At 38.5% G+C, this 27,841-nt stretch overlaps 1 protein-coding gene across 11 annotated transcripts in view; it reads left to right on the forward strand.

Annotated features, from left to right (window-relative positions):
* The window catches only part of Bru3 (CUGBP Elav-like family member bruno 3), a 517,352-nt gene that overhangs the window by 380,941 nt on the left and 108,570 nt on the right, over nucleotides 1–27,841 (forward strand). For 7 of the 11 annotated variants that reach the window (XM_076327284.1, XM_076327279.1, XM_076327282.1 and 4 more), the window contains exon 3: nucleotides 13,808–13,933. The exons of 2 other annotated variants lie outside the window; for them this stretch is intronic. In XM_076327284.1, the coding sequence (XP_076183399.1) occupies nucleotides 13,808–13,933 (126 nt within the window). Of the gene's footprint in view, nucleotides 1–9,378; nucleotides 9,451–10,044; nucleotides 10,230–13,807; nucleotides 13,934–27,841 lie in introns of those variants that run through there. 2 more of the 11 variants (XM_076327287.1, XM_076327286.1) reach the window with 2 other exon arrangements.

Genomic DNA, 27,841 nt, shown 5'->3' on the forward strand with positions numbered 1-27,841 from the left:
CCTCGAACGATCGATTGAATCTGATCCGATGCAGATATCCAAGGAGAGACACTGAAGATAGAGAAAAGCAAATTACGGGGTGGAACGAGGGAAGTAGATGAAGGGGACCGTAATTCATACGCTAATCTGGCGCAGATGCCATTGTAATCTCCGGTCGCCTGTCTCTGTGTGGCCCCACAAAGCCTCAGCTTGACGTGGCTTGCAAGAGGAGCGATCCAAAACTGAACGCTATCACTGCTTCTGCTTCTACTTCCACTGTCTTACGTGGTAGAGGCGTGTAGGTGCCGTGTACATGCAGTAACAAACTTCAATCAGAAGGTTACTGAACTTTGTCAACGACGCCGATCCATTTTCAATCTCGCTACAATCGAGACGCAATAAACTGGCTCCTCCAGGGTCTCCGATTAAGATCACATTTTCGAAACAGCGTGTGAACGGTATTAATAACACGTGCATCGTTCCAGGATATTTACGTTAAAAGAATGAGTAGATCAATAAGCGCGAGAAATTTTAGTTCAACAAGTGGCGTACTTTTCTTTTAAAAATACCAAAATATTGTCCCTCTTGTCGGTGAGAGTTATTTCCATCACTCTGTTTAGTTTAACAAGTGGCGTACTCTTCTTTTAAAAATACCAAAATATTGTTTCTCTTGTCGGTGAGAGTTATTTCCATCGCTCTGTTTAGTTTAACAAGTGGCGTACTCTTCTTTTAAAAATACCAAAATATTGTTTCTCTTGTCGGTGAGAGTTATTTCCATTGGCCTCTTTAGCTAGAAACCCTTGAATATTGTAGGGAGGAAGATAAATCAGTCTTAGAAGGAACGATGAATCGTATTAGGCAAGACATTTTAGTCAGGCTTCATAAGTTGTGGTGAGACTGATACGATTAGGCATCGATGATACTGAAGTAATTCGGTGGCAAAGTATAGCTTAACAAGTTTAATAAGATCCCTGAAGGAGTGGCCTGAGCGTGGTGGAACGAATGGTGGGGATGAGTCTGAGCAATGGGATTATCGTCAGAGCCTATAAACTCAGGCCTAGCTGTCATCTTATACTGTTTGAAAGAGATAAGGCTATGGAAGGATGACAATGACCGACGTTCAAACGAGTCCATACGGGCACCTGGTTGGAAGAGGAGCTGAGCTAGCACTTTCATTCCCAAGGATCTTATTTAACTTGTTGAGTGAACAGAAAGTTCTAGAAATATGATCAGACTTATACAATCGAAAGATGGCTGAGTTTGTTTCAATTGAACGACTTAACTTTGTATATATATATATTTTTTTTATCGCTTTGTTTCGTACACACATTGTATAATTTTGTATCATTTTCCTCGATCGTCAAAATGAAATCGAAATTATGACCCTGTACCAATTAATAGAAAGTATTGATATGTATTAAATCTCAGGTACTTTTAAATTTTAATAGTTTTACAATGAATACTTGACCGCGTGGTACTGCAAAAGCATCAATGTTATTATAAATCTATAAAAAATAAACGAAATCCAACTTAAATGAAACAACTACACTGAAAAGAAATCTTGCAATTGAAAAATAAAATTTCTCACTACTACGCAATATTGTTAAGTTAAAGTTAGGTTTCATAGCAACACTTTTAGTTACACCTCGCCCCTTCATATTTCAGTTATATTTTATCTTTACATATCTCTACGTATACGTAGTAAAAACGTTTAAAAATAGTGCTAATAACGTGTGATATTGTTTGATATCAGGTTGAAATTCACGAATTGATAGTATCGTTGGCATTATTATTCGTAAGATCTACGACTAAGCAAAAATTATTCGACACTGTCCACATTCCCCTTATTTATGGTACCACGTAACCCTTAACCCAGAACTGATCTTTCTCTCCCCATACAATACACGCTATCAATCTCCTGAACAAAGAGGCAACTTGTCATGTTGTAAAAAGGAGAAATTGCACTTTGGTAGGATTCTGCAATCAAGGAAATGGCATTGAGCGGCATGTTGATTTTATCCGAACGATACCGAACAGTTTTTTTTTTTTTTTACCTTCAGACATCAATCTATTACTTGCTCTTTGATTATTCCTTGCTAACGTTCAGCGACAATTTGAAAATTGGTACGATCGTCGGCGTACGATTGTAAGCATTTCCTTTGTTACCAACTTAACGATGAATAATGGTGTGACAAGAAATAATGTATCCCTCAACACTTGTCACTAATTCGTTATTAATGTACAGACACGTGGAATCGAAATTTGAAATATTGCTTATACGAATCGATCACTTAAGAAAGTTATTTACCGAATAAAAATTACTCTAATATTATTTATCAGGTTAAAATATTAAATACTTCATCGATAGAGACTCTTATATTTTGTGTTTCCAAATAAATAACGTCTCATAACCTATTACGACGATAATTCTGTATCGTAGTGTACTAATTAAAACCTTGAAGTTACAAAGTAAACTAGAATTGGTTATTCTTGACGAAGATTCAGCGTCAAAAAACAAAATATTTTCTTTCGTGAATAAGAAAGTCGTTCTCCCTTAAAATCGATGCATCTTCTTCTAGGTACTATTCTTTCGTTAATAAAACACCCGATAGAAACAAATGGCTATACGAGTTCTTCGTCAATCTACTATTAAACATGGTCTCGTCGTTTCAAGTGACTATTTTATTTTTTTCTGTATTAATAACTGTCCTTTACACAATTCAATTACCTCTTCGATTTATAGATTCCTTTATAGCCCTTTACGAGCGAAATAATATTCCACTATACTATGTTGAGTAATATCCTATTAGCAGTACAAAAGATGAATCAGGCTTTAATTGCGAGTCTTCGAATTGAAGCGTTAAACAAGAAATTAACCATGATTGTTCTTCCAACCGTTTCATTCGCGTCTTGTTCGAGCAACAGACTATAAATTTCAACACAATTTTATCTATCACACTTAACGATTCGGATATTAATTTAGCGACACTTTATAGCAGTATATGATTCATAAACAATATTTTCACCACAGATAAAACATGTATTAACTCTTTTGGTTCTGACGGTGAAGAAACATATATATAATACGCGTGCGAAGAGATTACATCTGGAGTTGTGACAGGTCCCACTTGTTCAGGGGTCATCTCCTCAGGCGTGTACAAGATAGATATACACACACGTCTTGGGAAATGGTCCCTGAACAAATAGAACCTGTCGTAACTCTACACGCGATCTCCTTATACTCGTAATATGACGTAATATTTCAAAATTAATAATATTATAATATACATTCGTACACATGCATATACATATAATATATATACAACTTTCGTGACTTGCTCGAAATCGCTTGACCTCTTCAAGAACGAATGATCATCGTTGAAATAAATACAAATCGAAACTGATATTCACCTGTTGATCCATCAGCCTTGTAAAGATGATTTGGAAACTAAAATACGAATACTTGGTTACAATTTTAGCAGTCGTTTCAATGTCACTGTACCGAAACAACTTGAAAACTAGAAGTAAATATCGTACCGGAAAATTTAAAAATGTCCCGTGATCTAGAGACGAAAACTTTCGAAAAAGATTACTTTACTATCAGTTAGTAAATATTTCACATCGTATAAACCAATTATCGGTAGCATTATTTTTAATAAACAACGAATTTGACTTGTATCGTTATCCTCGCTTGGTGATACGCTTTGTAATTTGTCAGAACTCAAATACAATGGAATGAAATTGGTCAGCCAAGTTTCATTTCCGTAGCTATAATTCACTTAGACTAGAAGAAACACAGTAACGTATACTTCTAAACATGAAACCGAGTAACAAATTTTATCAGTACCCGAGACATTACTATACCATGTTACAGTACACCTAACGGTTAAGAACTAAACAACTCAAGCCGAAATCATCTGACTTCCAGACCGAAAGCATCTAACTTCCAGGTTCGAAAGAGTTAAACATCCAACAATGTTAATATTATTCGTAAAAACAATTCATTCTCAACCCAGCCGTTTCGATAAATCGAAGAATCGTTCAGCCGTACGTCCGATCGTTGTCAACGTACCTCCGCGTTTCTTCATCTTCGGTTTTATCGGTAATCCCCGTTCCGTGAGAAACAAAAAGAAGATACTCGAAGTAACTTTTCGCCAATACCGAAATCGAAGAGAGATCGTTTCTCGGTGTATTTCTCACGCCTTTCGAGCCTAAGCGCGGTTGATTGCCTCGCGAGAGCCGACGGAATTAAGTGTACAACGATGGAAACAGATTTGAGAAATGCGTATCTCGCGCGGAAGTTGCTCAAGCTCAAGGGTAGCCGAAGTTCGTGCAAGTGGATAAGGGCGGCTGCTGTACAGGAGCTAGTTGAGCAAGTAGATAAGTTTCGATCCCTCGGCGAGTCACCTTGCTTCCGCCGCCATCACTCGCCCTACTATGTTCGAGCAGATAAACGTATCCCGGGATATCGAGGCTCTCGAAGGTTGCCTTCATTGCCGGCAACTTTGAGTTGGCCGACGTGACACGAACCGCTTTCGTCCGAAGCTCCTGCGAGAAATCCTCGTGGATTATGAGAGAACGACGTGCTTCTTCGCAAGACGGGAAATGATGTCGTAAATAGAAACGGCACAGGATAAAGTTACGTATGGGTCAGTAATTACGGGCGTGCTTAACGATCCACTCCTGTCGTTAAGCCGGCAAGAATTTGCGTCAGATTAAATTGTTGTTCGACTTTGCGAATCGCAGAATATCTCGTTTTAACGCTCGCGTACCCCTCGATGGAAAACTTATCCGAAGTAACGACCAAGATTTTACAAAGTAGAGGGCTCGACTGCTACAGGTCACTGTGAACAATCGAGAAGTAACACGAACGAAAAATCTTGATACTCGGAGTTTCGAAATACCCAAGTACGGTTCTGCGAGTATCAATCAGAGTTAGACACACGGATCGCGTGATTTTTGTTGTTGTTGGAGGCGTGTCGAACGTTCGAAAGTCAGTGTTGCTTTGCAACGAGATCGTCGTATATGTCATAGCTTCGTTAAACGCAAATGCGATTACTCGTATTGTGCTGCACGGCGAACAGATTTGTCTTAAAATTGACACTCGAAACGATATCTTTTAACATGGACACAAATGCTCGATCCCAGAACGATCTGTCAATCATGTTAAACGTTTTTAACGAAACCACGCCGACGTGCGTTGAGTATCCTGCGCTTGAAGTACAGTCGTGGATATTTGCCATGTCAATTTATTCGTGACTGTGGTGCTACGTGTTGAATACGCGTATCGTGCATATGGAAAATATAAAACGTAAATACGATTTTCTGATGAAACTTTAGGGCGTCAATTATTTACAAAATTATAGACATTGAACGCATAAATATCGGGCAAACGATCGGTTAAAAATAGAAACTCGAACATAAATTTCGTTCACCGCTAAAATACGTTATCATCGAGCGTTCGTCCTGTTATTCGATAAGGTTATCAAATATATTCAATTACATTTACTTTAATACCAATATTTTTTAACCGAAAGCTGTTGTTCCTATAATTAATCTTTTAAATCAAAACTAGATTTCTTTTATAAATAATTTGCAACTTTCCGAGCAAACAAATTTTAACAAATTTATTCTCTTTTTATTTCTTGTGTAAATATTGAACTGTTTTCATTCTCAATATTCATTAACCTCATTTGAGTAAATAAGAACGATCACTTGAAATAATTCGTTACCTATTGACTTCATAAAAAAATGTTTGAAATAATATTTCATACATTCGATAGACCTTATCGAATGGATGCATCTCAATTTTGTTATGTCTTCCATTTTCTGTGATATCTAGGTAAGCTTAAATTTAACTGAGAAGACAAATTCAACGACCCATAATATAATGATCGTTTAATTGTCCTTGAACCTTGAAACAAAACGAAAATTTATGTAAAGTAACTCCATCCTTTATAATACTTTCAATGCATTAATTCAAAGTAGATGTTCTTAGCGTGTTTTGTATCACGTATTCGAAATTGTCAAAGTAATAGATTACGATTCCAAGCAAACACAAGTTAGACGACAGACACAAATGTGCATAAGAAGCTATGTGTCTAGTGTTTACATTACTTTGAATGTTTACTTTACGTTCAGTATTGAAAATATGGACGAAGTTACGCTCCACGAATTTTCGATTCGTTTCAAAGTTGAAAGTCGACAAGAGGTCACCTTATATTACAGTTCCTTTAATTCGTTTTTTATCGGCTACAAGGCAGTATAAAAAAAAATATACGGAGCTATTTAAAAAATTCAAGATTACCTTGATATCTCAAACAATATGAAACATAAAACATCGAAATACATCCATTTGATGTCTATCGAATACAAGAAATTTTATTTGAAACATTTTTCTATAAAATTAACAGATAACGAGTTATTGCAGGTGGTCAATCGTATCGACTTACTCGGTATATACGCACTCTTGTTCTGCTTTGAATTTACTGCTAACAAAATTTTTGCAAGTTATCCATTTCTTATCTTTGTTACCTTTTCTACGAGTACTGATCCTCAACTATTCCATTTTCAATTCCTAGAGAACAAGTATCGAAGATAACTTGAAAAATATAATTGGAAATTTTATGCAAATAACTCGTAAAGGCTATAATCTCGTCGATGGTGGCGTACTTTTTCAAATATATTTAATTCGACACGATAATTAAGTACTTTAATAAAAACAATTTGACTTTTTCTCTATATAAATGCATTTATCACACCACCGGAACGTATTCTTAGTAGCAATAATTACGAATCCTTTGATAAGAATTAACAATACCAATTATACCTGGCAAAGAGTACAATAAATTGTATCTATATTGCTTGTAATCTGCCTTGTCATTAACCGTGCTGTTACGTGAAATAATTCAAGAAAGTACAGTTCGTTTGTAATTATTTCAACGATTTCAAAATCGAGATCACGTTAAAAATCATTGGCGTATTTTTCAACTAGTACCGTGTCGTGTCACAAATACCTCAATTCGACCAAGTATTCACGAAATCGATCGTTTAAACGAAACTAATTGATTCAATTACCGCGCGTGTATTGAGTTTAACACCGAGGCGGACGAATATTGCAAGAATACAATACCTTTCATTCCGGTGCGTTTCCGAATATAATTTTCCTCGTCGCCTTAATCGAATTAACGGGGTAATTGTAGGATAAGAACAAAAACCAATCTAAAGACGGAACAAAAGAAAAAGATCACCGAGTTAGCGAGCGGGGACCAGAAGGGGGCGAGGGTGGTGGTCGTTGAAGGGGGTTGGGGGTGGTTCGGCGAGAAAAGGAAACAGAGCGTCAAACACAATGTCTTCGCTTTGTTCTCGGTGTCCAGCGAGAAGATAATTTCCCAAGGGTTAATTCCTTCCTCGATTTCTCGGGGACCCTGACCGGGAAAGGGAACGCGAAGGGCACGTTAACACTTAGCTCGAGCGACAAAGGTCCAATTCTTGGTCCCCACGGTGTCCTGAGCACGACAATGGGAACGAACGCTCGATGAAAAGTACTCGGGGCTTAAGGAAGGAGAATTCCCTGTCAAGGAATAGCTTCGGTGTGAGGAAGTGTGAGGAAGTGAAGGACGCCGGGTGGGGGTGGGGGTGGGTTTGCGAGGCGGTGGCGTGGAGGAAGAACCGGGGGGTGTACGAAGGGGTAAGAATCCGTGGAGAACGGGGATGCAACGAGGCTGCAAGTCAAGCGAGAATCTAATTTCCCGAGACAAATCCTTAAATGTACCCTGGAGCCTAGCGGGAAGGCGCGAGAGTCAGGTCACCGGCTGGAATGAGCTCGCGTCTAGCACCCGCGACGACGACCTTTAACTCGGTTCGCCAATTTTGCATCTCCATAACCTCGCGAGAACGCGTCATTAAGTTCATTCACGCGGGGAATGCGGTGAATCGAATGCACGAACCGCCGCCGCGTTATCCGTGGAATGTAAAATTGTGATAAAACAGTTACGCCCGATTGAAATCCTCGCTCGCCGGCTGCGCGAGCGAACGGCGAACTTCGGGACTCTCGGTTAATGCGAGATCTGTCGCGTGCTCGATCTACGATTCTTAAACGAACGAGAAACGGAGCACTTCTTCCACCGTGGAAACTTTCCACTCGCGAAGAGGCTGCACGCGAATCACACGGTCTCACGGGCGGTCTCTCCTATCGAAAATTGTTCACTTCGTCGATTCGAATTTTCTGCACCATTTTTCTTCGCGCACTGCGCGCGATTTCCTTTAAGGGTTTCAGCGAAGTGACGATTTTTTGGATCTTCGATCGCGAGTGATCGACGCGATACAGAATCGGGCGCGAAGGTTCAACTTGGTATTTGTGTTTTATTCTGATAGAAGAGTATTTATTCTGCCTAGCGAAAACTATTATTGCGATAATACGATTATATGTGCCAGTGATTATGAAAATAGAGTAAACGATCCGGAAACATTGAGTTCGTCTGTCGTGTGAATACATAGTATTCGTGCGGTAACATTTGAAAAAAAAAAAATGATTTCAGAATTCGGTTCGTGTTTTGTGAAAAAGGAAATACTTATTCTTCTATTATGTCACCGTTAATTCTGTGCAATAATTTAAAGATAATGTTTATTACAGAGTGGACATTTACATTCCTTTTTTTAGGTTGAGTGATGTGCTTTACAGGTATACTGCCACAAAAGTTAAGTATTGGATCAAGACTTCTTACGAAACTAGTAAACGCAAATCGATGCAAGAAAGTAAGAGGAAAAAACGAGAACAAAAGAGATCGCGAATTCGTTACCATATATCCTGCTAATTTTTCGTAAAAATTAAAAAGTTGACAAAACTTTCTACATTGGATGTCGTCTATTTGAAAGAAGAGGATGTAAACTGAAATATTCATGAAAATTAATTACACGCGATAACAGTCATAAATTGAAGCGAGTTCGAGTTTTCGAGTAGGTATCTCGGCTTTCGAAAAAAAAAGAAATCATCTTTTCTACAAAAAAGAAGTAAATATCGTTTGTTAGACGATGAAAGAATAGTTTTTAATACACGTAAACGCAAGAGTCAAATACATGTACGACTTAGGCCACTTTCATAATCAGCGGCACATGTAGTCACTTGGTCGAGCAGCACTTAGCGAATTAGTTTGCTGCGAGGCTGCGGTCACGTGTCATACTAATAATCCGATCGTTCGACGGAATAAAAAGAATCACGCTGCACCGAGCAGCCGTGCTATAGCCCGGCTACCATGCTGAAAAGCACATGTCTCGATGAAAAGTCCCGCAGGGAGGGCACGAGTCTCTTGTCTTGAGAGGATACATGTAGGCAACAACGACAACGAATCGTGTAATTTTTGGGCCCAATGGCATTTCTTTTTCTGTTCTGTATTCCAGAGTGCATGATGGACGACGGGAGCACCAGTGCCATCTTCTGGAAGTAGGAGGCACCGGTGGCGGCCGCTGAAGGTAACTTCGACTTCCAGGAGATAGCTAGCTTCCTTCCAGTACCTCTATTCTTCTTCTTCTCCGCAAATCGGCAGAAGGAGAACCTCTATAAGAGAAAAAAGAAAAAAAAAACGAATTTTTCTCTCTCATCACGCCATCACCGCTGATTCAGCCAGCACAGCTCGCTGCAAAGTTCATTTTGCTGCTCGCTAGTGTTTGACCCACGAAACCCAGCATTCCTTCACGAACTTCCTTCTTCTCTCCCACCCCCGTCCCCCGACCACGGTCCAATTTCTTGACCCGCCGCGCGACCGATATACATATATATATGTCCCCTTGAATAAAAGCAGAATCCAAGTTTCCGTATACCACAAGAAGACGCTCTGCCTTGGCTAAATTAACCCAAACGCGAAACTTTTGTACAAGTTCAAAATTCTTGTTCATTTATCTTTCTCTTTCTCTCTCTATCTATCTATCTATCTCTCTCTCTCTCTCTTTCTATTTCTCTCTTTCTACTTTCGATCTCGATATATTCGTTTAAATAATGCATGTTTCCTTGAACGATCGAAAGTTTCCGTTACAATTCGTCTATTGTATTTTGATTTTCAAATAAAGAAAATTCACGCGTAATGCGTCCCGTTCGGTCGATCCCGGCAAGAGAATCATCCGATTCCAACGTAATTCGACCCGTGTGATGCGACGCGTCTTTATTGAAAAACCTCTCCGTTTCAAATACCGTTCAGCCGTTCCTTGATCCATTTCATCGGAGAACACGAACATACAGCGTGATACACTATAAGGTATTACAAATAATGTTGTGCGTGCCCACGTGCGTGAACCTTTACCTAGTAGCCGTAAACTTGTCGTTCGTGTTTTTTGCTCTAGTTATTGCGCACCGGCGTTATCACATTGTGAAAACCTCGTTACGGCGGGATCTGCGTGGACGTTCTTGGATACCCAAATGGGGATAGTTAGCTGTGCACCTTAGAAATTCATACGATCGTTTATTTTGTCTGCGCGAGCAGGTTACGAGGAAGGGTCCCGAGTCATCCTAGAGCGTCCACCCGGCCGTATGTTGCAGATAGCTTCCTTTTTTTGTTCCGAAAGCCGAATATATCGTACGCCCCGTAAAATTCAAGTCCCGTAATGAATCCCAATCTTCAATTTTTTCACCCTATCCCTTCGTATGGACAACCACCTTAAGCGTAAATATTATATATTTATATAATTATATATTTATATATATATATATTTATATATACATACTATACCGCTCTTTACAGCTATGACCATAACATAGTGGCTCGCTCGTTGGATGTGTTGTCTCGTTCGTTGTCGATGTGTTTTTTTATCACCTCTGTAAATATTTTCTACTTATGATGTCAGCTACGTTTATCTTATTCTATTACTTAGATATGATTCTATATGAAAACTTCTTGCCCCATTCCGTTCTACCAGCTCCCTTGATGACAGACCCTTTCCACGAACATTCCATTGGCCACATCTTTCGTCACGTAGTCCCAGTCGATCTCGCACACCCACGATCATTTATTATCGATATTATACAGGGATACACGTACACGCAGGATACACATTTAGCGCAGATATTTCTAAAAAGCATTTTGCGTTCGGGAAATTGTCAAATTCCTTGGCTCACGATGATGGACGAGGCACCGGTGAAGCTAAAAATTAAAAAAAATTCGAACGACGTTTCGCGACAATCTGTTTTTTTTTTTCTTTCAATCTAACGATCAATTTGTGAGACGGTAGACGTCTTTGTCGCAAAGTGATTCTCAAATGAGTTGCCAAACTTTGGGAGCGCGTCGCACAGGTCTTGTGGATGGAGAACAATTTTACGATCGTAAATACCAAAATATTTACGTTTCGAATCACGCACGACGAACGAAAGATTGACACTTTTTCTTTCAACTTTCTGGAAATACAATTTGTTCTCTTCTTTGTATCAGCGCTATAATATTTCTCATAGTATTTTGAAGTTCATTCGAGATATCATTCGATAATGTGTATGGATTTCTTTGTAACGAACGTTTCATGTCGATTAATACCATACTCGCTAATGACGATTGTATCAATGTAGAATGACATCTCGCGAGAAGATAATAACGATACAATTACACTACTCGTTGAACGTGTTTACGATTGTTGCGCCAAGTTAAACGGAATACACTCTCAAAGTTTAGCGCGCCATTTTGCAATTACTTTACGCATGTTTTGCATCGAGAACATTCCTTGCAATGAACCAGGAACGAGACGGAGACACAATCAGGCCCAAATATACAGCATGTCCCGTTTAAATTGACCCAACGAAATATCTTGTAGATGACTTATTAAAAAAAAAAAAGGTGGAACTTGTCTTTCATGATTTTGAGAGGAGATTCAAACGATATTAGTTTTTTAATGTGTGGGTGTTTTCAAAATCGTTTCGTGGTCAATTTCTTTTTTTTTTTTATCATACACCTATATTTTTTATTTCAGAATCCTATTCTATTTAAAAATATGCATAACATTTGTCAGGAACTCTTTTTCGTAAAATTTCTATTTTTTATATTCAGAGAAACATCTACAAAATTGTTACAGTATTTTCACATTAATTTTTACATTCATTACATTAATAACAATGCAATGTAATCGTTCGGTACAAGAACGTCATAATAAATACTTAAAATCGTGACCTTCTACTTTCAAACATTTATTAGTGCGTTAGTACGTTTAATAAATGATCGATGCAGAGATAATGAAGTTTCTTCCCTGATATTTCGACTGCAGTTGCGATTTACTCATTCTTTAAGTTAAAGTTACCTTTTTTAAATAATCTTACGATGTTGGATCAGGTGCTGTCAAAGATCAGGGAAGTAGAGAAAAAAATTCTCATTGATTTGTTTCTAATCACGAGCCTACTCGTAAAATATCACTCTGAAAATTCTTTTCATAAAGTTTTTGGTACAAAGACACTGAATATTGGAAATATTTTAAAACTGAGAGGAATTGAACGAATACTCGCATCAAAGTTGTGAACAATTGCAGTTAACACACGAACTTCGTTCTTTCGAACTACTTCCATTTTGATCTCATTCTGAGAAATCAAAACGAATACCAAATACAAACATTACACAGAGAGGAATATCAAAACTTGGAGTTTAGCAAATGAATCATTTTACAGATGTTTCTCTACGTATCTTAAAAAATAAACGTTGTACGAAAAAATATTTCGGACAAAAGTTATGCATATTTTTACGCTGAATAGAATTTCGATATTAAAAAATATAAAGTCACACGTCAGAAAGCTAATAACACCGTTTGAGTCCTTTTTAAACTGAAACTGAAAGACACGTTTCGCTTTCTTTTTTTTTTTTCTAATCAGTTATCTACGAGGTGTTTCGTTGCGTCAATTTAAACGGGACACCTTTTATACTCCACGAAACGGAAAATGACGTTGTGATTGTAGGTCGATACCTTTCGTTCGTTACATCCGCGACGCGAGTTAGAAATAGCTGCATATTATTGAGAAAAAAAGTTATTAAGTGGCGTGTGACCCTTTATAAGCGATATGTTGACCTCAGCACCACGTGGCACACTCGTTGGTAGCGACCTCTACGATATTAGTATCCTCTGTTATTATCGAATCTGAAACGTATCGATTATAAAATATAATACAATATATTTCTTGGTAATTGTAAATCTGAACGTAGACGACGTCGCCATCGAGAGTTCCGCCCGTAGTTGAGTCGCTTGTACGCCCCATCCGATTTTTACGCGAATACCGTTTTTTCTCCATCTGTTCTTCGGCTTGTGGCGTAGGATGTAGGATTGAAATTGATTGATTTCCTTTGTTATCGTTACTTTATTATCTTAAAATTCCCATTGAAATACATTATTCGTCACCGTCACACGTGTACGTCGTCCTACTTACTATTAACGACGTCGGTATTACAAATGATAATTTCTTATCGTCCTTGGCATTTTACGTCAATTAATACATCCGTACCGTAAACGCATATGTGTATACGTATACAGCCACGCAGTTCTCGACTGCTGTCTAAATGTTATTGAAAAGTAAAAGGCCGTATAGGCTGCGTGTTCGTGTAAATTTGCATATAACACAGATCATATATGTATATATCTATATACATACGGGACTATATAGATATATGTATATTTATACCCTTACCCCCTTCCCCTTAGGATGGTGGATGCTGGTGTAACCGTGTAACTTTGTCGTTCTCGGTGTTAGCCGCAAAATCTCTTTTAATGCCTAACAAGCGCTATAAGCGAAACTCGCCCGTTTCGAACGCACCGACTAATGCATTTCTTTGTTTTTTCTCTGTTCCTTTTATTTCAACACGCGGACGACCCGCAGACAGAAAGCTGTTCGTGGGAATGCTCAGCAAACAACAGACCGAAGACGATGTCAGACAATTGTTCACTGCCTTTGGCACAATAGAGGAGTGTACCATCCTCCGAGGACCTGACGGCAGTAGCAGAGGTGAGTACCGAACACGCAATTTGTTTTTAAGTTAGAATGATACACGACTGTACGTGTGGTATTTTATCGCCATGATGTTGTCACGATGTCGTAAAACGGGCCTACAAAAAACAGAACAAAGTGTACAAAGGTAATAGCTATTTATACCGGTGCTAAATGCTTAACACCGGTATGACAAGTATTCATCGTTTCAACTACTATGTGTTACGTAACCTAATCGCGAATCTAAGGTTTTGGTGCATCCTCGGATCCTTTACGGACCGTGTGTCTGTTTCCGAAGGTAAAACAATGCCGAGTTGGTAGCAACAAAACCATTAATCCTCTGAGATTTCATAGACGTATGATTTCGAATCGGTACAGTGATATCGAATCGGATTGGTCGTTCGAACGTTCGTGACTGCGAATAGCGACATATATCTGTTTTAAAATTCGCCTCTTTCACCTGTGAAAGACTGAGAACGTGCACGTTTGAGCAAGTATAGTATGCGCGAGCGAGAGTAAGGTTTCAAGTGCGCATGCGTAAACCAGTGCGTGGTCCCATCTCCCTCCACTTCCCACTTCTGTGTTTCATACGCTGGAACGTACCATTCCTGCGGTTCCTCCCCACCCGTCACCATTCACCGTGACGTCAATTAGCTCATAATTGTGGCCTGCTGATAGCTCGTGAGCTGGAACAAGCATTCTCACTCGCGAAAACATCAGTTGGTCCAAATTTAGCCAAGGCTTCTATCATCACCCATCCCATGAACCACGTCCGCCTTCGAACCTAACTCTCGCTTGGTCGAGCTATAGCTCGAGCATACCCCCTCTCCTTCACGTGGTGCTTCTCAGTCTCGAGCACTTAACGTCTGCGCGACATAGCTGCGCAGAAGTAGTATGTTTCCAATCCCACGACGGAGTAAATCCAATCTCCAAAATATCTAATCTTTACGAAACTGACCCATCTGCGACAAGTCCCATAAATTGCAAATAAATAACAATGCTCCGTTAACCAATTCAAGGTACTTGAAAGTTGCAATAGATTGTCAGTTCGATCGATAAATTGTTACTTATCAAAGACGTACAATTGCAGTTTTAGAATAAATTTTGACAAATGTATTCTGTACACAAGTATCGTGTGAGAACAAGTTTCTGTCAACAATTCCACGATATTTATATATTACAATTTATAGTTGATTGGATCAGTAATTTAAGGAGTAAAATAAAATACCATGCATTAAACGTGTACAATATTGCGAAACTGTTAACGGACCATTGTTATTACACGGCGGTTGGTAAGATTTGTCGCACATAGGTTAATCTCATCTAGGTTAGATGTTTTAAAATGATAAAGTCACTCTTTCGTACGCGATGAAAGTCATAATGATTCTGCGCGTCTATGAGGCGTAACTGACGAATGTTCCGTGAAACGTTTAATCTACGTTCCAAATGTTGCATGAATTGCTATGAAATAATAATGCCCTGTCATTGTATGTTGTATGTTCTGCACATCTTTATGTATGCCGCACATTTTATGCTGCAATTTCCAATGTATGTATTTTGCATATTATGAGATTTTTGAGTGTATGTAACATATTTGTGTATACCTTTTTTGACAAAAACATACAAAATATTACTTATACTTATGAACATCCATTCTCCAAACGTAATAGAATATATTACAAAACATATTCATTTGATCCTTGAATCGATAACCTACTTTCAACTTTACAGATTACGAGTTATTGACAGAGCTTTGTTATTTCATAGACACTTGTGAAACTTGTTGCACAGAGATTAGACTTTTTGGAAAGTTAGAATTGCTCTGTCATGCACTCGACGAAGTAATAATTCTGCGCATCTGTTTCAAACTAAAAATAGCGTGAATTTATATTAGCTGGTAAAATTAACGAAATCTGATGTATAGCCTGGCTATGGAAAACAAGGTTCTATCGTAACTGCTCATGCGTAAATCGATGAACGTGATCAGCGCTGATTTCCTCTCCCTCCACTTCTTATTTTGCAGTTTAGGCATTACTGCATACAACTGCAGTTGTTCCCTCCGTATCCATAACTCGCAGATTGCTCGTGAACTAAATCGAGCACTGTGCTCATTTTTAGGTCTATTGAAAAGTTTTCCCCCACTTACCTTACCAAGAACGATCGCTCTCAGACTTCACTTTCGCTTAGCCAGACTATATCAATCTGAAAAGAGGCAATAGATAGAATGGTGGACTAGTCAAACGTTCAGGTTAACTTCACAGTGACCTTGAGTGGTTACTTAATATTGTTTCTACTTAATCATTCCTTAATATCAAGTCTATGTCAAGGTTTGTTTCCAATATCACAAATTGAAAATTTTCAATATGAAAATTAAATAGTGTCGAACCATTTATTTACGTATAATTGTTTGAAACACATTATCACTAAAATATACGAAAGAAAATTTTCATAAAGGAAAGGTAGATTACTTCACGGATTATCTTATCATTCTACAGTAGAATAATAGTGATAAATGGTTTTTACTTAACTTCATGACAAGTTGTTCCAAAGGAAACATTGCCTTGAATAGATCTCTGATTCCTCCATCGCTCTAAAATGACGAATCAAAAATCCAAAAGAAAACTATCAAAAAAAAAAATACCACCACGATGATACTCGAAGGTTCATTGCTGCAGCGAACTCTACTTGCTGCGATCGCAAGAATTTGAAAACGAAATTAACAAATTGGTAAAGGTTCGAGAGGAGAGAAATTCGAAGAAGTTCCAGCAAGGCAGGAAAGACAATAATTTCCGGAGAACGAGGCAGCAAACGTCGTATATTATTTTATTTAACAACGAAGACCACGAGTAAACAGGATGACGGTCGAGTTTCTGAGAGTTCTCGAAGTAAGAGGGTAGAAGTAATCGGGCCGAATGAAGAAGGTAGAAAGCGTAAATAAGGAAAACAAGATGCGGAGAAAAGAAAGGAAGTGAAAAGAAACGAGCGAACGGTGAGAAAGAGAGGGAGGAATAAAGTTACGCGAAGATGCAAAGAAAGGGAACAGGGTGGGTGGGGGTGGGGGTGGGGGGATAAGTAGCCAAGCAGGCGTGAATGTAATTAAATTCCACCTGGAAATAAAACTCACTTTCAACAGTTAATAAGATTTTGATTCGCAGTCGGTGACGTAACATAGCACCCATCGTCTTTGGCCGGTTTGCAATGCGAAGGGAGCTCGGTGGAGACATGATTGTAGAAGGGGGTGAAAGCAGTACTCAAGGCAAGACCCTTACGATGTCGAAAGACTGGCTCCTTTGCTTTACGTGGACCGAGTCTCCTCCCTCCACTGTTCCTCCCGCCCTTTTTGCTAAACCGTAGCCAGTGTCATTGCCTAGCAGAGTCTTCGTGCTCTTTGTCGAAAATCGGGGCGATGTTGCGCTCACTTTTCAAGCTCTTTAATTAAAATCACACGAACGCAATCATTGCTTTCGCCCGGATCGATCGAGGCGTTCCGCCGGTTGCTTACAAGGATTGTCTGTAATTTCACCATTGTCATTTATTCCTCGACAAAAGGACGTTAGAAAAGGAGACACCGGTCCCTGGATCCTCCGCAACAAAATTGATTTCGGAGGTCAACGAAACAATCCTCTGAATACTCCATTCTTAATTGAAACGATTGAGGAGAACATTAGAGAATTTTCCATTTAATTTTATCACAGTGTCTTCTTTTTTTTTTTTGAAAATGCAAAGAAATACAAAATACACCGTTATCAATCCTGATGCGTTCCTCGAGTCTCGTCAGACCTGTGCTCGTAATATATTGCTTCTCTGTAAGTAAAGCTATTCGAGTAAATAATCCAGGATTTCTTTAGTCCTTCCACTGTACTACAAAGTTGAAAACATAAGTTCCAGAATTCGAGACACTTTTTACCCGAAGATCTTGAACGCACAGTCTCACAAAGAGCGCGTTAAAACAAAGGATGACGTGAGAATTGGGGAGAGGATATTTGTAGCCTTTCTAATGATTTCTTGTTCAAATTACCTTGACTCGAAAGATCGAGTGGTATCGGACTAGAAAATGTATCACTTTTCTGAAAAATCTGTTAAAAAGCTGTCGTAATAGATTTAATCGCAATGGACCTAGAAGGATCCATAATCGAATCTTTGGAGAATGGATATAGCTTGCACAGGAAGGCATCGATCGGTTATTCCGTGTAACTCTACCGTTACATCCCTCGTCTTGGTCCCGTCCTGACGGAAACTTTCCGAACACGCTTCATCACCGCTCGCTCGGTCTCACTTGAGTTTCAGAACTAGCTAATCCGCGACGTTATAGAGACATCAAGGAGATATCTCCTATACGACTTCACCTGTATATCGCTTTACGTCTACCACTGCAGCCAGCGGAGTTACACCAACGACATATACTGTCCTGGGTGGGCTTTATTGCGATAGCAGCCGCCGTAGAACGCGAGATTGAGTTACAAAATTTTTATCTTCCAATTACAACTTAGAAAGTAACAAAGATCTCGCGGGTACAGTAAAATTATGAAGAATTCGTGCCCGGTACTCGACAACATGGTTTCCTTTCTCAATAATTGGTTAATTTATCATGCAACGTTTTATATAGTAATTTATATGGAATCAATTTTAGGCCTTTGTACTTCTTTAGAAACCCACCCTTTGATACAATAAACATTATATGCTTGTCAGGTACTATAAGTAGAGGTATTATACTCTCGTTATTCGTTATCGGGGACAGTTCATTCAAATCTGTTAGTTTCTTATAAAGTATGACCATTCTTCGATCGATAGTCGAAATACAAGTAATGATTGCTGTCTTTTTCTAACCAAAATTAAGAAACCGAATATAACTAATATTTTATTTACTTTTTATTTACTTGAAAAACAGAAAGTAAAAGAAGAACGAAAGATGACGAACGCAAAATATAGAAATCTGATTACGCGACAGCGAATGAGCAAGGTTCAGGGAATCCGTTTCGCAGCCTAACCCTGAATTCAACGTTAGTCGAGAATTGTATGTAAATATTTAAACTTATAAAAGGGATCTTTTATTCTTCCAACAGATTCCGTTAGACGGTATGACAAAGAATGACAATCCTTCCGAAAGTTATTGCCAATCCCCTCGTTGCTCTCGAATAACTTCTCTTATCGGATGATACTAGCTAGGTTGGTAGCTTGGGAGGTAGCGCGAGATTTCTCGGTAACGAGGAGTTTAAGAAAGGAATTCGTTTTGACGGTTCTATGGAAAGACGCGACGGTTGTCTTCGTCATCGCCGGGGCGGTCCGCATTCCTCCGATGCAATAGTAACGACAGACTCTTCGTCCAATTATTTTTCCCTCGCTTCGAAACATTTCAACGCCACTTCAGCGAACGAACTCGTTCTATTCTCTCGTTTGCGTGCCAACTTTTCTTCGCCTCGTTCTGCCTCCGTCTCCGTCTCCGTCTCGTTTCTTTCGTTTCGATTCCCTTTAACTCCGTTTTTTGATGTACAGAGGTCCGAACCGTGCCACATCATTTTCCTCCCCCACCACCGCCGCCACCCAAACCCGACACGGGACTCGAGCTCGCATTATTTCAATTGTGCAAGCAGCAATAATTCACCGCGCTAAGAAGATTATAAAATGTTTATGAATAATGGAACGAAATATTATTCGAAGCAGGTCCAAGGGTTCTTCTCTACACTCGAGCGTGGGAGGGTTGCGCGATGAGGTACCGCCAACACCGAGGCAAATAATACGACGGAGGCACCATCGAAACGGGAGACGAACTCTTGTATACTGTATCCGCTTATTGTGGAACAGTGTGTTGTAAACGTTAAACGAATATTCGCATAGCGGAACAATTTTCGTGTATTAAGTTGTAACAACATCGCAGCTCCCGCGTTTGCGATCCTCTTCCCGTTGCCCGAGGTCTTTCAGCGTGCTATTCGTACCTAACCTTTACCCTGTCGGGGGGGTACTATATCATCTTTAAACAGCTTTCACCGACGGAAGACGTAGATAATGAGATTACTCGTTCCTTGTTTCGTGTCACTTTATTTGTTAGCAACAATTCCATTCGAAAGAGGCGATACATTTTTCTCCGTTTGGATAGGTTAGGTGGTAGGACCGATCGGGTGAAAAGAGATCAGAAACGGCCAATTATGGTTCCGTTGAAAGGTATTATTTATTTATAACGCGTAAGAGAAATATCAGCGAAGAGATCACATTTTTTAACCGGTCAGATAGTCCATGAAGAGATTACCTCTTCGTTTATAATTTAGTCTAATCTCGAGTGGTTATTGTCTACTTTGTTACAATCCAATGCAATTTCAGTTACATCCACGCGTTTGTTATAAAATATTAGTCGTCGGTAGTGTAAGTACAATTGTTTGTAGCTTTTGAAAAGTTATCGATCATTTGTTTCCAAAGAGGCGATATTTCTTATTTCGCTTGTAGATAGTTAAGCGAGGGTTGAGTTTATTCGCGACGTAAATTTTTTTCATTTAACGCGCGTAATGTTGTGCCAGAGGAGAAAACATTTTCCATAATTTTCCCTGGAATACCGTGTGCGATCATGTGACATCAACAGATTAGAATGGTCCCGTTAACGACATTACTGACAGGAAGTATGACGAATCAATAATTTTCTCGGTCTAGCATTTTATGAGGGAGTATTAAAAGGGCGATAGTTATCGATGATTGATCGTCCTGCTGTCACCTGCACGAGTTCGTCCCTTTGCAGAATGTATCGTGCCTCAATACACACATCCAATTTACAGCTTTTATCTTGAATATGAACGCCGATGAAATTATTATTTCATCTCCTTATAAATATTTTCCGGCCTCAAAAATATTTTATGAGTTTCTCCTGCTATTTCTAGATTGAAATGATCAATTCTACATCGAAGTATCAAGAATTCAGCCTTTAATACGGTTCACTATTAATGATATTATACGCGAAGAACAAGAGAAAATGTTTCACGTAGACCATTGTTAAATGAATTGTATGCAATGCAATACAGTTTTATTATTAACATATATATAAAGAAAGATTGAAACTTATTTAAATACTCAACGTGTCATATTAACACTACCACCGAGCAATAACAGAATCGGAGAATAAATAATTTATCGAAGCAATAATTTGCTACGAAATAATATTGCCATGTTCTAAACGTACCTGAAAAAATGTTAACTTTTCTTAATTTAATGATTACTACGTGTACATAGATCGATTAATGACTATAGATAATAATAATTACATCGTTCGATTAAATAATTTACGTCGTTCAATTAAAACCAAAGAATCTTCTCTGGTTTATTTAACGATACTATCATAAGAGAATATAAATTCTTGTAAATGTAATTTAAAAAGGAGAGAAAAAGATATATAGTCATTGGTTATGCAAGGATGGTGGAGCGGGGTTCGGCAACTAGTACTTTACAACCTAAGGTACGGGTAGGGTAGCCGGCAGGATGTTGCTGGGTACTAAAAGAAAAACGAGAGAAGTAAGGAAAGAATAATGGAAAATGGGAACGAACGAAGCAACAAGCAGCTGGTTAAAAAGAAACATAGGATTCGAAGAATGTATATCGGGCAGGACAGAGATGGAAGCTTGACAAAGCAGTACGGCACAGTGTAGCAGTAGAACGGTGAGAACACCAAGAAAGGTCAAACGAAACATCAATATTCCTGGGAAACCATTGCTTCGTAGAACAGTTGAATCGAATAAATTATTGAAGGAAGCTGAGTTAGGATTTAGAAGGTTCTAGTCGTAAGCCGTGTAAAATGCATCAACCCGTAAGGTCATCTTACATTGTCGTCACCCTTGATCTTACACTTTTAGCAATTCCAACACAGTTAGGGCGATAAATCCGAACCAAACTGTTACAAACGTATGTACGTATAAACTTGACCTTTCTTTGTGTCTAACAAAGAATCTGACTACAATAACTGGGAATGCACGATAAAGGGTTCAATATTAAGAGGAAAGATCGTCAAGAAAAAATACTAAAAGATGCTGTCAAGAAACTGGTAATGGCACAAAAGTCCACTGACAACCGTCATTTATCAGATTAAGTTTCAATACATAGTAAAGAATCCAATATTAAGAGAAAAGATCGTCAAGAAAAGATACTAAAAGATGCTATCAGGAAATTGTTAATGGCACAAAAGTTCGTTGACAACCCTTACTGATTTCCAATACATGATAAAGGATCTAATATTAAGAGGAAAGATCGTCAAGATAAAATACTAAAAGATGCTGTCAGGAAATTGGTAATGCCACAAAAGTTCATTGATAACCCTCATTTGCCAGATTGAGTTTCAATACATGGTAAAGGATCCAATATTAAGAGAAAAGATCGTCAAGAAAAGATACTAACAGATGCTGTCAGGAAATTGGTAATGGCACAAAAGTTCTCATTGACAACCCTCATTTACCAAATTAAGTTTTAATAGATGATAAAGGATCCAATTTTGAGAAAATAGATCGTCAAGAAAAAATACTAAAAGATGCTCTCAGGAAATTGGTAATGGCACAAAAGTTCGTTGACAACCCTTACTGATTTCCAATACATGATAAAGGATCTAATATTAAGAGAAAAGATCGTCAAGAAAAAATACTAAAAGATGCTTTCAGGAAATTGGTAATGGTACAAAAGTTCATTGACAACTTATTTGTCAGATTGAGTTTCAATACATGGTAAAAGATCCAATATTGAGAAAAAAGATCGTTAAGAAAAAATACTAAAAGATGCTTTCAGGAAACTGAGGTAATAGCACAAACGTTCATTGACAACCCTCATTTACCATATCGAGTTTCGATACGTGATAAAGGTAGACGGAACGCTGAAAGATGCTGTCAAGGAGCCTGTATAGACACAAATGTCCTATTGGTAACCTTGGTTCAGCAGGTTGACGCGCGTATATCGCCATAAAAGCGAAAGACAGGTACCTGGCGATGTTTCAAACGCCGCTAGAAGAGCACTAAATCAAAACGATGCCGCGAAATCGCTGGAAATCCGGACGCGGTAGCTTGAATGCAGACACGCGAGTCCGGGCGGTAAATCACGGACAGCCTCGTCGAGTGGCTGTCGGAGAGTCCTGGTGCCGGCTCTCGTCGTACGAAGCATTTATTAATCGCTCAGCTCTTAAATCCTGTGGCGCAGCTGGGCTCGAAATGTTTATACGTATTGCGAAGTAAAGCGCGCGCGAGCGAGCAAGCGAGGGGACGACCGAGTCCTCCGGGAGAGGATTAGGACGGACATATTGAGAGCTTCCACCCGAAAGCAGCCTCCTCCTCAAGTTCCAGTTTCTGTTGGAAGGAGAGTGCAACGTGAACACCGTTCGGAGTGCTTGTACAAGGAAAATTGTGGCTACAGCAGCGTAAACACGCTGCTACATCGGATACTTGGCATAATTGTACAACCATGTTTGTCGTAATAATGTTCTATTAGCCGTGCACCCTGTTTTCTGTTTACCCCTGTACTCGTGTGGATTGTTTGCCCAGTTAATGTATTATTTGGTATCGTTTTTGTTTGATTATGAATCTCAATCATCGAGTAGACTGGAAATTATTACCGACCAATGTATGCAATCTTTTCGTTAAAGGGACATTTCGTATTGATTCAAGCGATTATGAGTCGTTGAGCGGGGTTTGATGTAATCGTGTTCGAAATTCGTACACCTCGAACGACCGCCTTGATTACAACAATGAAAATATAAACGTTCATTGCGTCGAACGATTTATCATTATCCGTGTTACTATCATAATTTGTATCTGATTTCTATTTAAACGTTAAAAGCGACAATATCGATCATCGCTACTTGGGCATCGTTGATCAACGATGAATACTTTTTACGCGTTCTTCGTTCGAGAAGATTTTCAAGCAGGATAGACAAGCTTTTGCGAAACAGATTCTGCTAGTCACTCGTGACTTCAATAGAACAAATTTCTGCTTATTACGTTATCAAATTTACGTGTAATTAAATTTCAAGTAAAACACGATGAAAAGAGGCGGACGTTAATTTAAGTTGGCCTTGATTTAATTGCGAGTTTTTAATCATTGCGTTGATTCGTATAATTCCGGCGGAAATTCAGCATTAGCGTTTCTGAAGTTACGGGCGAACTTTTAAATGGAAGAAATATTTGAAATCCAAACTCATCCGGCGATCTGTTTGCAGTCTCGATGAAAGTTGTCGAGGCCACTTTACGATCACGCTTTTGATTTACGGTTCTCGCGTTGTGTGTGTGTATCTCTTCGTGATAAATCGATAACAATTCGCAAAGCATTTCGTGTACTCGTTCGATGATCGAACATTATCGAATAAATACGAAGTCGCGTGGTTATGGAAACTTCGCACGAAACCAACGTCGATGAACGTGACATTGAGACGAATCAACAGTGAAAACGTCGCGCGAACTTCTCGCGTGATTTACCAAAATCTCACGTTTCGTCGTGTTATCACGAATCTTTCATTTAACGATCATCAAATAGGATCGTGGCTCAAGTCACGCGAAGTGTGCGAAATCTGATAAAACTCGGAGCCACGTCATCGAACCGCTTCCGTCGTCAGCAAACCTATTACGGTTGAATGGAGTTAAAAACGTAGGGAGACGATGGTTCGAATGATATCGAACTAATTTGGCACCTTGTCGCGTTTCCACATCAACGGACAATAATGTACTTAATATCAGAAATCTATTAAATTAGTTCAACTTACGCCCGATACGACGCGATCGTTAAACAGTATAATAAATCACATCTGACACAGACCGACCGAAAATATAAATACTAACGATTATAACACTTCGCGAGAAAATCCTTTCCATGGATATAAATTATGATTATCTTTAACCGAGTTCTCGTTAACAAGAAGGTTAATTTATTTTCAGGATAAAGACTATACGTTCCTTGCAATCATTTTTGAATCGAGAAAGTAGTATGAGAAAATGTACGTCTGTTTGTCAAAGTATTATAGCATTAAGTATACGAAACAATTTAGTATCAATGATGCAAAATCATACTAACTTGGTTATTAATCACCCGAACTTAAGTTTCATCAGGTTTGAGTACTAATTTGTAGTGTTCATGGTAAAAGATAATATTATTCGTGAAAGATATTGATATATTTCTACCGATAGTGAATAAAAGTATAGAAATAATCTCACAAATAATCGCATAATGCAAGGAATCGATTATTTTACACGATCAATACTGCGTAAAAGTTAAGGACAAATTTTGTTCTTCCCTTTAATTTTAAATTTGCTTTCTTCGTTTCGTTGCACCGAAGTAGAATTCATTCCTATGGATTATTATCTACGCGCGCGATAATAGATCCCGGTTATGTGAAATTAAATCGGATCATCTCGATTTTCATATAACCGGGGAGAGGAGCGTATATATTTCACGAATCGACCTTTTTATATTGGGTTGAAGCCAGATCTCATACGTGCCGCATGACAAAGACAGAAAATGGGATTCGTCGAGAACGAGCGAGACAGAGCAACAGGGAGCGAGTGTCGTATTACCAGCGTCCGACGGCTCGCAACCAGACCTGCTCACTTTTGAAATAACGTTAGTTGAAATACTATTACAAATAACGTGTTATCTTATTTCACGAGTATTTGAAACACTATCCCAAATAATATGTTATTTTATTCCACAATTATTTAAAATACAATCACGTTAACTTACTTCGTGATATAACTGGAAATGATAATTCTATTTTCGAAATAACGAAACAACCAAATACTCTTGGAAACGTATTTCGAAAATATAATGTTCCAAGATCTTTTAATAGACGAAGTATCGAAACGATAACGATTCGAAACGAAAAGGAATTAATACAACAAATTTTGTTTTATTAATATTTCAGACAACCATCGTCGTTTATGCGTATTTATAACTTCAAATGCATCATCTGGCAATGATTTACATAAATCGCAAATGTACAGGGTGGCCAACAGTTTCATTGCTTTGTTAGAAACTTACAAACGTTCTATTTATAGATGGTAAATATTTATTCGGTTTTATGAACGATGATACTATTATTTTAAAACTTATTTGAAATACCTATTATTGCAAAGTTCATTCGAAGCACCTCTTATTTCGAAGTTTATTCGAAGTATCTCTTATTTCGAATAATAAAATTATTTCAATATTTGAAATACGTATTATTTCAAATAAATCGATGGATTATTCCAATATTTGAAATTGCCTATTATTTGAAATAAATGGATGGGTTATTTCCAAATGATATTGTGAAAGATAAAAGACTGAAATATTATTTCAAAATGATATTTCTTATTTTCATTTTAAATAGAATTTACCCAAACGCGCAAACTGGCTTATTCACTAACGAAAATTAAAATTCTAATATTTTCTCTTATATTCTGTTCGCGAGAGTATTACCAATGTATTTGTGACGTTTCCTAACGAAAACAAATTTGAACAAGATCTCGTTCTTTCTACTTCCAATTTTTTATGAGAGAATCGATTCATCGATAATACTTTCGTAAATATACACCCCAAAATATACAAGTATCAATTTCGATCAGCAAATGAAATTCGATCCTAAGCGTGTACTTTTTCGCTCTCAGTTGATCGCGCTAAATAAATATAAACAACGATAAAGATTATTGCAATTTGATCATATAATAAAGTACAGTTTTACATTTCTCATTTTCCTCGTTGCAACGTAACACATTTATTCAACTACCATTCAAATAGTTACGATTGAATCAAGTGAATATGGAAGAAATGCAATAGACGAGAGAGAAATATAAATGTACAAGGAAACGAAATACGTTATAAGTAATCGAAAAAAAAAAAAAAAAAATGGGGTCGGTCGAGATCTCAGAAGCCCTCTTAGCGTTGATATTACCGTGGATGTATCAAGTCTACCAGAAATTTAAGAACGCCCCCCAAGATAATAAGAAAGCAACTATAGGTTTCCGTGGCATTCCAAGTGACGTTATTTCTGATCAGCGACCCATGATTTCCCCAGCGTCAGGATTAAAAATCTTCCCTGCGCCAAACCTCCCGACGTAAAGCTCTTTTATTCGGAAAGCCAGATTAGCAAGATGCCACAGCGAGCACCCAAGAGTAGCCATTATTGCATTAATTCGATTTACCGTTCCAGGAGAACGATCACAACAGGGGAAAGAGTCGGATGGACACGTTGTTCCATCGGTCGAGTGAATCGAGTATTGCGTCGGTAGCTTCGTCAATATCCGCGAGATTTTCGCTCGGTGTTACTCGTAAGAGGACCAACGAATGAAAAGGGAGGCGGTGAAAAATTTATAGGTATCCTAGTTCCCTTCCGCGCGATAACTTTTTCTCGTCAACCGTAAATACACCATATTGCCCATAAACCTCCGCATTCGTACATTACCCGTCCCGATTCGATGTGCTTCTCTCGTCTCGTTCGGCTCTTCGTTCCACGTTATCGAATAACCGATGGCGGTCGACTTAACCAGAAGACTTCAAAGCGTTACTGCTTCCTCCACTTTTTCCATCTTCTTTTGTCCACCTTCTCCCTTGACCACACTTAGTCCCTTATTTCAATCTGGAGACTCACTTGACTCGACGCGAGTTTCTTTCAACTTTGTCAGTTATTCTCACGAATGTAATTGACTCAAAGGTTAGGTTCTGACGAGGAATGTTAAGTTGCGTGGTATATTGAATGAAACAAGTATTCAACAGAGATCGATGGAATACTTTCGTTAATGACTGATTGAAAACTTGCTGTGTTTTCTAACGTGTGATAGTTTTGTTGTAGTTTTTGTAGGAAACTCTCAACGATTGGATATTTTTGTTTAATTGGTTTTTATTTCTGTTATTCTCGAAAGCTGTATGCTAGCAATGATAGTGTATTATTGTAGAATATTGATAATTGCAGGGGAACGGGGCCAAAGATCTTACAAGTACCTGTTTTCA

This window comes from Ptiloglossa arizonensis, chromosome 2 (genome assembly GCF_051014685.1).
Source record: "Ptiloglossa arizonensis isolate GNS036 chromosome 2, iyPtiAriz1_principal, whole genome shotgun sequence".
Classification (NCBI taxonomy): domain Eukaryota; kingdom Metazoa; phylum Arthropoda; class Insecta; order Hymenoptera; family Colletidae; genus Ptiloglossa; species Ptiloglossa arizonensis.